This window comes from Procambarus clarkii, chromosome 83, assembly GCF_040958095.1.
Source record: "Procambarus clarkii isolate CNS0578487 chromosome 83, FALCON_Pclarkii_2.0, whole genome shotgun sequence".
Taxonomy (NCBI): Eukaryota; Metazoa; Arthropoda; class Malacostraca; order Decapoda; family Cambaridae; genus Procambarus; species Procambarus clarkii.
The window spans coordinates 16,689,888-16,702,125 of NC_091232.1; the positions used below are offsets into that span (position 1 = coordinate 16,689,888).

Sequence of the window (12,238 nt, forward strand, 5' to 3'; positions counted from 1 at the left end):
TCGCTCCTTGATGGTGGCGAATTCGGTGAAAGTGTGCTCTGAGGTCTTCTTCAGGTTTCTGAACTTTTGCCTATATGCCTCAGGTACCAATTGGTACGCCATGAGCACCACTTTCTTCACCATATCGTAATCGCCGGAGTCGTCAAGGGATAACGTAGAGTAGGCAATTTGGGCCTTCCCAGTCAAGACTGACTGTATCATGATGGCCCAATTCTCCCTTGGCCACTCCAAAGAGGCAGCGACTTTCTCGAAGGCTGCAAAGAACTTCGAGACTTCCCTCTCATTGAATTTGGGGACCATTTTGATATTTCTTACCGGATCGAAACCGCTTACTCCAGTTTGTCTCTGTCCAGCGCCTAATCTTAATACTTCTAGTTCATGTTGTCTCTGTCTTTCTTCTCTCTCTCTTTCTCGTTCTTCTCTCTCTCTTTCTCGTTCTTCTCTCTCTCTTCTCTCTTCTCTTTCTCGTTCTTCTCTCTCTCGTCTCTCTTCTCTTTCTCGTTCTTCTCTTCTTTCTTCTCTTTCTAATTCTAAACGCCTCATCGCCAATTCTTTTTCTTTTAAGTCTCGTTCCATCTCTAATTTCTTCCATTCTATTTCACGATTGATCTCTAGGGCGCGCATTTTGACTGTTAGGAAGCTGATATTAAGCTCACCTGCATCACTATCAACGTCGCTGCCCTTATCTTCCTTTTCTGTGGAAGCTATTTCCTCACCTTCCCTTGTACTAGGAGTCTCTCCTTCCTGTTTCTCTTCTGCCTTCAGGTGCCGGTGAACCTTGGACAAGATTTCCACACGGGAATCACTGGCACGGATCTTGATCTCCAGGTAGGCGCTCACTAGTACAAGTTCCGGTTTGCTCAGATACTTTAATCTGGCAAGACAGTCCACTCTGTTCAGAAAAGCCTGAACATCGTCTAGATCATCGATGGTAGCCTTTTCTGCCATTGTCACAGATGGAACACTCAACTAGCACTTAACACACCGCTTACACGTTAGCACTTAACGCACCGAGCACTGTTCTACGCCAATATTGCACTTTATTTTAAACACTGCACTTGCCAATATTGCACGTAATCACTTCGGGCACCGCACTACCCAATATTGCACTGAGTCCAAGCGAACACTTCGCTCTACAATATTACACTAAATCACTGAGCACCGCACTAGTCAATATTGCACTTAATCGCTTAATCACAGCGAGCACCGCACTGCACAATATCGCACTTAGTCACTCTGAGCACCGCACAGGACGTATAACGTCGCAATCGTCACACAGGGGGAATTATATACAGGGATTACGCCACTTCACCACCCCTGTCAAACATACTTAACAAGGGGACGGATCCCGCTGGGGATGCCAATTATGTTACGGCCCTCTCGGGACGCAACGGGGTTCTTACTCTGATGTTGTTAGAGGAAGATATAGGTATCCGTTCCCAAGCCAGTAGTGGCTATCAAGGGATGAGATCCGTGACGCAAGTAACTTAAAAGGGAGTATGGAAAGATAGTTAAGAACTTAATATTATAATTAACACCATCACCATTTAAATATATAGAAATAAAACGTACACAAGGGGGAGGGGTATTAACACTATGCAAGGGGATTATTCACTGTAGTCTTCTGCTGAAGACTCTGGTGCCACACCACTTTCGGTGCCGATTCCTTGGTGCTCTCTTCGTGGCCTTAAGACGTGTCCTCTGAGAACGCCGAGTCTACCCTGGCCACAGGTCAGCCACAACACAGGTCCACTGGGGGCACCGTCGTGGAGGCCGTCAACCACACGTCCAGCAGGTCTGCTGGCAGGTACTGAGCCAACAAGGCTGGTACGGCCACTCCACGAACGATAAAAGGGGTACGCCCTAGACAGGAGTCTCGTGTGATATCACCAATCACCCTCCTGTCCTCAATACCCCAGTGGATTATCGTCTCCAACCGTCGGTCCCGGGTAAATCCTTCCACTGCCACTCCACTGGCAGGCTTAACACACCACAGTGTTCTTCCGGGGGGACGACGTCACAACAGCTGCAGCAAACTTCACTGTATGGAGACTGGCTGCCTCGGGTAGACTGACTCCACCTTCAACACAGTGGTCCCAGGTCGGCTCTGTAAGCAGACACGTCATTAATAACCGGGACACTAATACACCACACTCACAGGCTCAGATACAAACGCCCGACATATCCACTCCATAGATGGCGCTGTCGTCGGAGCACCACCTCACCAGAGGTCAGGAGCGGCGGTGTTGAGCGCTGAACCAGACTGGAAACTGGTCCTCGAGGCCAGTACACGCTGTCCTCACTAGGTGTCGTCGTTCGTTTGGCGGGGGTTTCGGGAGCTGACCCACAGATGGCGTGTTTGTCACTGCTCCAGGCTCGGACGCTGAATCCGGGTCCGTAACAGTAACGCACCACCAACATGGGTTCAGAGATGGTAAATCGTGCCTCACAGGTTTAATAGAATTTTATGACCAGGCAACGAAAATTAGGCAGGAAAGAGAAGGGTGGGCCGACTGCATTTTCCTGGATTGCCAAAAAGCCTTTGACACAGTACCCCATAAAAGGCTGTTAAAAAAGTTGAAGCAACAGGCAAGAGTAAAAGGGAAGGTGCTCCAGTGGATAAGGAAGTACTTAAGCAACAAAAGCGAGTAACGGTGAGGGGGGAGACATCTGAGTGGCGAGATGTCACCAGCGGAGTCCCACAGGGCTCAGTACTTGGACCCATCCTGTTTCTAATATATGTGAACGATCTTCCAGAGGGTATAGACTCATTCCTCTCGATGTTTGCTGATGATGCAAAAATTATGAGAAGAATCAAGACGAATGAAGATAGACAGAGACTACAGAATGACCTGGATAAACTGGAGGAATGGTCTAGAAAATGGCTGCTAAAGTTCAACTCGGGAAAGTGTAAGGTGATGAAATTAGGCGAAGGGAGCAGGAGGCTGAACACAAGGTATCATCTGGGAGGGGAAATCCTGCAAGAGTCAAATAGAGAGAAGGATCTGGGGGTTGATATCACACCGAACCTGTCCCCAGAGGCCCACATCAAAAGAATATCATCAGCGGCATATGCTAGACTGGCCAACATAAGAACTGCCTTCAGAAACTTGTGTAAGGAATCTTTCAGAACACTGTATACCACTTATGTAAGACCAATTCTGGAGTATGCAGCTCTAGCCTGGAGTCCATACCTAGTTAAACACAAGACAAAGTTAGAGAAGATTCAGCGGTATGCCACCAGGCTCGTCCCGGAACTGAGAGGATTGAGCTACGACGAAAGGCTAAAGGAGCTGAACCTCACATCCCTGGAAAACAGAAGAGTAAGGGGATACATGATAACCATCTACAAAATTCTCAGGGGAATTGACAGGGGTGGACAAAGACAAACTCTTCAGCACGGGTGGGACACGAACAAGGGGACACAGGTGGAAACTTAGTACCCAGATGAGCCACAGAGACGTTAGAAAGAATTTTTTCAGTGTCAGAGTAGTTAATAAATGGAATGCACTAGGAAGTGATGTGGTAGAGGCTGACTCCATACACAGTTTCAAATGTAGATATGATAGAGCCCAGTAGGCTCAGGAATCTGTACACCAGTTGATTGACAGTTGAGAGGCGGGACCAAAGAGCCAAAGCTCAACCCCCGCAAGCACATTTAGGTGAGTACAATTAGGTGAGTACACACACACACTTACGTACCAACTCTGTATGTAAGTACGGAGTTTGGTACTTGGAGTTCACCAAGTACGTACCGTACTCCCTGGACACACACTTACGTACGTAGTGTGTGTCCAGGGAGAAGGTGGTAATAGTATTTTGGAAGAGAATGCCACAATAAAAGCAACATTTGCAGAAATGCTAAAACAAAAATAACTCTGAAGTAATGTCTGTAGTGATGGAGGTGGCTATGAGAGCAGCCACCTCACAGGAAGCGGCATGCTCCACTAGCCAACTGCTGGAAAGGAAAAGATCAGTTGCTGTGGGTATTAAAGAGCAGGAAGGTTCCAATAGGACAGAGTGGAATGACAAGGACAAAGCAGCAGTGAATGAAATACTGAAGGCACTAGACTTGGAAGGGGCTGAGAATAGCACTGAGAAGGTTTTCAGACTAGGATGGTACAACAAAGACCGAGACCGAGTGATAAAGATAGTGTTTGCAAACGAGAGCACACAGGAGAAGATTCTATCAAGGAAGAGCTCCTTGAAAAATGTGGGAGAATTCAAAAATGTATTCCTCCAGAGAGACATGACGAGGGAGGAGAGAGCCGTGGCGGCAGAAGCAAGGAAGAGGCGCAGGGCGAGGGGGGAAATCCAGGAAGTCAAAGCTCCCAACACAATACCCCCAGAGGCGAGGGGGGAACTCACAACCAGCTACCCAGTAACACCAGCGGGGAGGACAACCCCGCCACCCTCCTCTGCATAGTAAACCCCCCTACCCCAAACTCTCCCTGCCCCCACTCAAATGTTCAGCTAAATCTCCCTTCCCCCCACACCCAATCCCCACCCTTCTACCCCTCCCCTCCTCCTGCCGGGTCCCCCCTCCCCTCCTCCTGCCGGGTCCCCCCTCCCCGCCTCTCCTTCCTGTCCTCCCTCCCCTTTCACCCAATAACCTCCCTGTCCCTCCCCTTCACTGGATCCCCGCCCCTCATCCTAGTATCCTCTGAGACCCTGTTATCCACCTCACAGGTCCTCACACCCATGGAACAGCTTCCCCCACCAGCAGAACACTCACCAAGGAGGCGATTTGAGAAGGGATAGAAGAAAGTGAGCCTCAAAGCAATGTACACTAACATAGATGGAATTACAAATAAAGCAAATGAGCTTGGAGAACGAGTACTAGAGGAAAATCCAGACATAATAGCCCTCACAGAAACAAAGCTAACGAAAACGATAACAAATGCAGTGTTCCCACAGGACTATTATGTTATGAGGAGAGAGAGGGAAGGCAGAGGTGGTGGTGGTGTAGCTCTGCTGGTAAGAAAAGGCTGGGATTTTGAGGAGATGGTTATTCAGGGCTGTGAAGGTTTCAGTGACTACATAGCAGGTACCATAACAACTGGAGGGAAAAAAATTACAGTCGTAGTCATACATAATCCACCACCAAATAACAGAAGACCCAGACAGGAAAATGATAGAAACAACATGGCCACCATTAACATAATAGAAACAGCAGCTTCTGTTGCTAGCAGGAATGGATCTGGACTACTAATTATGGGAGACTTCAACCATGGGAAGATAGATTGGGAGAACAGAGACCCGCATGGAGGACCAGAAACATGGAGAGCTAAGCTGCTGGACGTGGCAACAAGAAACTTTCTAAGGCAGCACGTCAAGGAACCAACAACAATGAGAGGAGAAGATGAACCAGCAATGCTTGATTTGATATTTACCCTAAATGAGTGGGATATAAGGGAAGTTAATGGATGGAAGCGCCCTTGGGAATGAGTGATCACAGTGTACTGAACTTTGAGTACCTGGTAGAGTTAGGAACTATCTCCCCCCAAAAAGAACTAGGAATCAAAATGCTGGCATACCGAAAGGGGAATAAAGAACAGATGAGAAGTTTCCTAAGGGAAATAACTTGGGACACAGACTTCAGAGATACGTCTGTACAAGGTATGATGGACTATGTTACCCAAAAGTGTCAGGAGGTAGTAAACAGGTTCATTCCGGCTCAAAGGGAAAAAACCGAGAAAGAACAGAAGAATCCATGGTATAATAGGGCATGTATGGATGCGAAGAAACTGAACAAAAGGGCGTGGAGGAACTTCAGGAATAACAGAACACCAGAAAGCAGAGAGAGAGATACCAGAGAACCAGGAATGAGTACGTCAGGGTGAGAAGAGAAGCAGAGAAATGTTTTGAAAATGATATAGCAAATAAAGCCAAGACCGAACCAAAGCTACTCCACAGTCACATCAGAAGGAAAACAACAGTGAAAGAACAGGTATTGAAACTTAGACCAGGCGAGGACAGGTATACAGAGAACGACAAACAGGTGTGTGAAGAACTCAACAAGAGGTTCCAGGAGGTCTTCACAATAGAACAAGGTGAGGTCACTGTGCTAGGAGAAAGGGAGGTAAACCAGGCGGCCCTGGAAGAGCTCGAAATTACGAGAGAGGAGGTCAAGAGACACCTGCTGGATCTGGATGTTAAAAAGGCTGTTGGTCCAGACGGAATCTCAGACGGAATGGGTACTGAAAGAGTGTGTAGAGTCACTTTGCTTGCCACTCTCCATAGTGTATAGTAAGTCACTGGAGACGGGAGACCTACCAGAAATATGGAAGACAGCGAATGTGGTCCCAATATACAAAAAGGGCGACAAGCAAGAGGCACTGAACTACAGGCCAGTGTCCTTGACTTGTATACCATGCAAGGTGATGGAGAAGATCGTGAGAAAAAACCTGGTAACACATCTGGAGAGAAGGGACTTCTTGACAAATCACCAACATGGGTTCAGGGAGGGTAAATCTTGCCTGACTGGCTTAATAACATTCTACGACCAGGTGACAAAGATTAAGCAAGAAAGAGAAGGCTGGGCGGACTGCATTTTCTTGGATTGCCGGAAAGCCTTTGACGCAGTACTGCTTAAGAGTCTGGTACATAAGCTGGAGAGACAGACAGGTGTAGCTGGTAAGGTGCTCCAGTGGATAAGGGAGTACCTAAGCAATAGGAAGCAGAGAGTTACGGTGAGGGGGGGGAGACCTCTGATTGGCGTGAAGTCATCAGTGGAGTCCCACAGGGCTCTGTAATCGGTCCAATCTTCTTTCTGATATATATAAATGATCTCCCGGAGGGTATAGATTCATTTCTCTCAATGTTTGCGGACGATGCCAAAATTATGAGTAGGATTAAGACAGAAGAGGATTGTTTGAGGCTTCAAGAAGACCTAGACAAGCTGATGGAATGGTCGAACAAACGGTTGTTAGAGTTTAACCCAACCAAATGTAATGTAACGAAGATAGGTGTAGGAAGCAGGAGGCCAGATACAAGGTATTATCTAGGAGAGGAAATTCTTCAGGAGTCAGAGAAAGAAAAAGACTTGGGGGTTGATATTTCGCCAGACCTGTCTCCTGCAGCACATATCAAGAGGATAACATCAGCGGTATATGCCAGGCTAGCGAACATACGAACGGCATTAAGAAACTTGTGTACAGAATCATCCAGAACTTTGTATACCACATATGCCAGGTCAATCCTGGAGTATGCCGCCCCAGCATGGAGTCCATATCTAGTCAAGGATAAGACTAAACTGGAAAAGGTTCAAAGGTTTGCCACCAGACTAGTACCCGAGCTGAGAAGTATGAGCTACGAGAAGAGACTGCAGGCATTAAACCTCACTTCGCTGGAAGACAGAAGAGTTAGGGGGGACATGATCACCACATTCAAGATTCTGAAGGGAATTAATAGGGTACATAAAGACAGGCTATTTAACACAAGGGGCACACGCACAAGGGGACATAGGTGAAAACTGAGTGCCCAAATGAGCCACAGAGATATTAGAGAGAATTTTTTTAGTGCCAGAGTGGTTGACAAATGGAATGCATTAGGAAGTGATGTGGTGGAGGCTGACTCCATACACACTATCAAGTGTAGATATGATAGAGCCCAATAGGCTCAGGAACCTGTACACCTGTTGATTGACTGTTGAGAGGCGGGACCAAAGAGCCAGAGCTCAACCCCCGCAAGCACAATTAAGTGAGTACACAGGCCACCTAGCTACCAGGCAACTGGGTGGCCTGGTAGCCTAGTGGATAGCGAGCAGGACTCGTAATTCTGTGGCGCGGATTCGATTCCCGCCCAGGCAGTAAAAAATGGGCAAAGTTTCTTTCACCCTGAATGCCCCTGTTACCTAGCAGTAAACAGGTACCAGGGAGTTAGTCAGCTGTCATGGGCTGCTTCCTGGGATGTGCGTGTGTTTGTGGTGTGGGAAAAAAAAGTAGTTAGTAAACAGTTGATTGACAGTTGAGAGGCAGGCCAAAAGAGCAAAGCTCAACCCCTGCAAAGACAACTAGGTGAATACACACACACACACACATAATAATAGGCATTAAGTAGGCGTAATAGTAGGCATTAAGGAACAAACAGGGACGAGTCCAGTGGAGAGAAGAGACAAGGACAAAAATGAGGTTAATGAGTTCCGAACACTTTAGCTCAGTAAAGACTCAGCATTGCATCGTTCGTTTACTAGAGGGTAGTCCGGTAACGACGCAGTATTGCGTCGATGGTGGTGGCAAATTGGAGGCGGCTTCCAGAAGGGCGCGCCGCGGGTTTGGACATTATATGCATATACACCTGTAGGGAATTTCGTTGCGAATACATTGATACCAAAATGAAAGACCTAGGACCAGAATTGCCATAACAAAGTTGAAAAGAGTATATTCATTTTATTACTCTTTATTAGCGCTCACTGCTGTAACGCTCCGTCAAAATCTCTGTTTGCTGTGGGTGGTATGCTGGGGTTTTGGACATTATATTTGCATATACTCCTGTAGGGAATTCTATTACGAATACAATAATCCCAAAATCAAAGACCTAGGATGAGAATTGAGATGTCCAAAGTGAAGAGAGTGTACACATTTTATTACTCCTGTGAGCTCATGGGTAACACGCTCTAACTTTCTCGCCGTGCTTTTGGGCTTTATATGCATTTAGACCTATAGAGAATTCTATTGCAAACACATTGATATCAAATTGAACAACCTAATATGAGAATTGAGATAAAAATGTTGAAAAGAGTATACACGTTTCGGTATGACCGCGCTTTCTTTTGTAATGAGAGGCGCCTAGGGGTGGCGCAGTGCTCTCTTTCTGGTAACTTTCATCATGTCGGCGGGTGGAGCGCGCCGCTGTTTTTGACATTATATATATATATTCCTGTTGGGAATTCTATTGCAAACACATTGATACCAAAATGAAAGACCTAGGACGAGAATTGAGGTGACCAAAGTGAAAAGAGTGTACACATTTTATCGCTCTTGTGCACTCCCATGTAACACGCTCTCACTTTCTCTGTTTGTTGCGGATGGTACACTGGGCATTTGGACTTTATATGCCTTTACTCCTGTAGAGAATTCTATTGTGAACACAATGATACCAAATTGAAAAACCTAGGAGGAGAATTGAGGTAACAAAGTTGAAAGGAGTATACACTTTTCAGAATTACCGCTCGCTCCCATGGAATGCCTAAACCCACCAAGGGTAGTAAGGCGCACGCAGACCCAGAACGTGAAAGTGTTAAATTAAAAGGGGGTAAAGATGGAGAGGGCTGAACAAAATATAGAGAAGGTTTTCAGGATCGGACAGTGCAACAAGGACAAAGACCGACTGATAAAGGTGGTATTCACAAGCGAGAGAACAAAAGAGGACTTGTTAGCAAGGAAGAGCGGACTACGTATGTACAGAAGTTCAAAAAAGTATTCATGCAGAGGGATATGACAAGGGACGAGCTAATGAGAGCAGCAGCCATGAGGAGGGATCGCAGGGAGAGAGAAAGGAATCAGAGAGCCACAACCCCGAGCCCTACAATCCCAGTGGGAAGTGGGGGAACCCTCTACAAGCAGCACAACAGACATAGTGAGAGTAGCACCACCCCCATCTGCCACCCAATAGATGTCCTACATGCCCCAACCCCTGGTGCCCAAGGTGCCCACCTATGGCAACCACCCCTCACTTCCCCCCTCCCGAGGATCTCCCTTCTGCCCCACCCCTAAGCCCTCCACTCTCCCCTCCCCCAAGCCCACCAGTATCCCCCACCCTCTTGAGCCCTCCCCTCACCCCCACTCCCCTAAGCCCTCCTTCTTCTCCCCCCCCCCCCAAGCCCTCCTTCTTCTCTCCCCCCCCCAAGTCAACCATTCCCCTCCAAGCCCTCCTTCCTCCCATCTTCCCCCATAGCCTCACTCTCTCACCCACCCCCACAAGCCTCACCCTCTCACCCGCCCCCTCAGCCTCCCCCGCTTCCCCAACCCCCAATCCCTCTTTTCTCCCATAACCATCCCCCAAGCCCATCCCCCTACACCACCCTCCCTGTACCAGATCCGCCCAGCCCCCACACACCCCAGATTCCCCAGTTCCCCCATCATAAGCCCTCCCATTCTGGTCCCTCCCTGTTTCCCTGCTTCAGGAGAAGCAATAAAACCTGAGAAAGGACAGAAGAGAGTCAGTTTCAGGGTGATTTACTCAAACCTAGATGGGATCACAAGCAAGGCAAGTGAACTCAGGGAAAGAGCACAAGAAGTAAACCCAGATGTAATCGGACTCACAGAAACAAAACTCTCAGGAATCATAACAAATGCGGTGTTTCCCCAAGACTACACTGTAATAAGGAAAGAGAGGGAAGAAAAGGGGGGAAGAGGTGGAGTGGCCCTATTAATTATTGAGAAAGGAATGCAGTTTCAAGGAGATGGATATCCCAGGCTACGAGGGATTTAGAGAGTACATAACAGGCACCATGACAATGGGAGGACCTAAAGTAGTAGTAGTGGTGATATATAACCCTTCACCAAATGACAGAAGACCCAGGCAAGAGTGTAACAATAATAACATGGCAGTTAACACTATAACTGAGAGGGCAGCCTCTGCTGCCTGTAGAAATAGATCCCATGTGCTCATTATGGAGGACTTGGAAGGATAGAATCATGAAGAATCATGGAAGGATAGACTGGGAGAACAAGGAACTACATGGAGGTAAGGAAACATAGAGAGCCAAACTAATGGAGATGGCAACAAAAAACTTTTTAAGCCAGCATGTCAGGGAGCCCACAAGGATGAGAGGAAACGATGAACCAGCTAGACTCGACCTAGTCGTCACTCTGAACGACTCCGACATAAGGGAAATCGGATTCGAGGCCCCAGTAGGAATGAGCGACCACAGTGTACTAGTGTTTGAGTATCTGATTGAAGAAGGGTTATTGAACTCGAGGAAAGTACTGAAAACAAAAGGCTGGTATTATGAAAGGGAAACTATGAGGAAATAAGAAAATTCCTAACAGATATAACATGGGGAACAGAGCTCAGGGGAAAGAGGGCCCAAGACATGATGGACTACATCACGCACAAGTGCAAGGAAGCAGCAAATAAGTTTGTCCCAGTCCAAAAGGAAAACAATGAAATGAGGATGAGAAACCCATGCTTTAATAAGAGATGTAGGCTAGCTAAGCAGCAAAGTAAATGAGCATGGAGAAACTAAAGAAATAACAGGATAATAGAGAGCAGAGAAAGATACCAGAGTGCCAGGAATGAATATGTCAGGTTGAGAAGAGAGGCAGAAAGACAATACGAAAATGACATCGCAAGCAAGGCAAAGACTCAACCTAAATTGCTGTACAGCCACATCAGGAGAAAAACAAATGTAAAGAAACATGTAATGAAATTAAGGGTAGGTGCAGACGGATTCACTACAAACGATAAGGAAGTGTGTGAGGAACTTAATAAGAAATTCCAGGTCTTCACTTTAGAGCAAAGGAAAGTTCCAGAGATAAGAGAGGGAATAGTTAACCAGGAACCACTAGAAGAGTTTGAGATTACCAGTGGCCGGGATGTAAGAAAACTCTTGCGAGAATTGGATGTGACAAAGACTATAGGCCCAGATGGAATCTCGCTTTGGATACTAAAGGAAGGAGCAGAAGCACTGTGCCTGCCACTCTCCATAGTGTACAACAAATCACTGGCAACAGGAGAACTGCCAAGAATCTGGAAAGCGGCTAATGTATATCTGATATACAAGAAGGTGGATAGACAGGAGGTACTGAACTAAAGGCCTGTGTCCCTAACTTGCATACCATTCAAGTCCATGGAGAAGAATGTGCGAAAAAAGCTAGTGGAATATCTGGAGCGCAAGAACTTTGTAACACAGCATCAACATGGGTTCAGGGATGGCAAGTCCTGCCTCGCAGGATTAATTAAATACTATGACCAGGCAACAAAGAGAGGGGTAGGCACACTGCAGATTTTTTGATTGCCAGAAAGCCTCTGACACAGTACCACACAAGAGGCTAGAGAAAAAGCAGGAGGTGCAGGCTGGAGTGAAAGGGAAGGTACTCTATTGATAAGGGAATACCTAAGCAACAGAAGACATCGAGTCAGTGTGAGAGGTGAGGTCTCAGATTCACGAGACGTCACCAGTGGAGTCCCGCACGGGTCAGTCCTTGGACCTATACTCCTTCTGATATGTAATTGATCTCCCAGAGGTATAGACTCGTTTCTTTCACTGTTTGGGGATGATGCAAAAATTATG

General features: G+C 46.9%; 1 protein-coding gene across 1 annotated transcript in view; it reads left to right on the forward strand.

The window, feature by feature from the left end:
- The first annotated feature begins 9,261 nt into the window (after nt 1-9,261).
- The window catches only part of LOC138358463 (splicing regulatory glutamine/lysine-rich protein 1-like), a 19,882-nt gene continuing 16,905 nt past the window's right edge, over nt 9,262-12,238 (forward strand). Inside the window, exon 1 of the mRNA XM_069316454.1 lies at nt 9,262-9,397. Coding sequence (XP_069172555.1) covers nt 9,262-9,397 — 136 coding nt within the window. The remainder of the gene's footprint in view (nt 9,398-12,238) is intronic.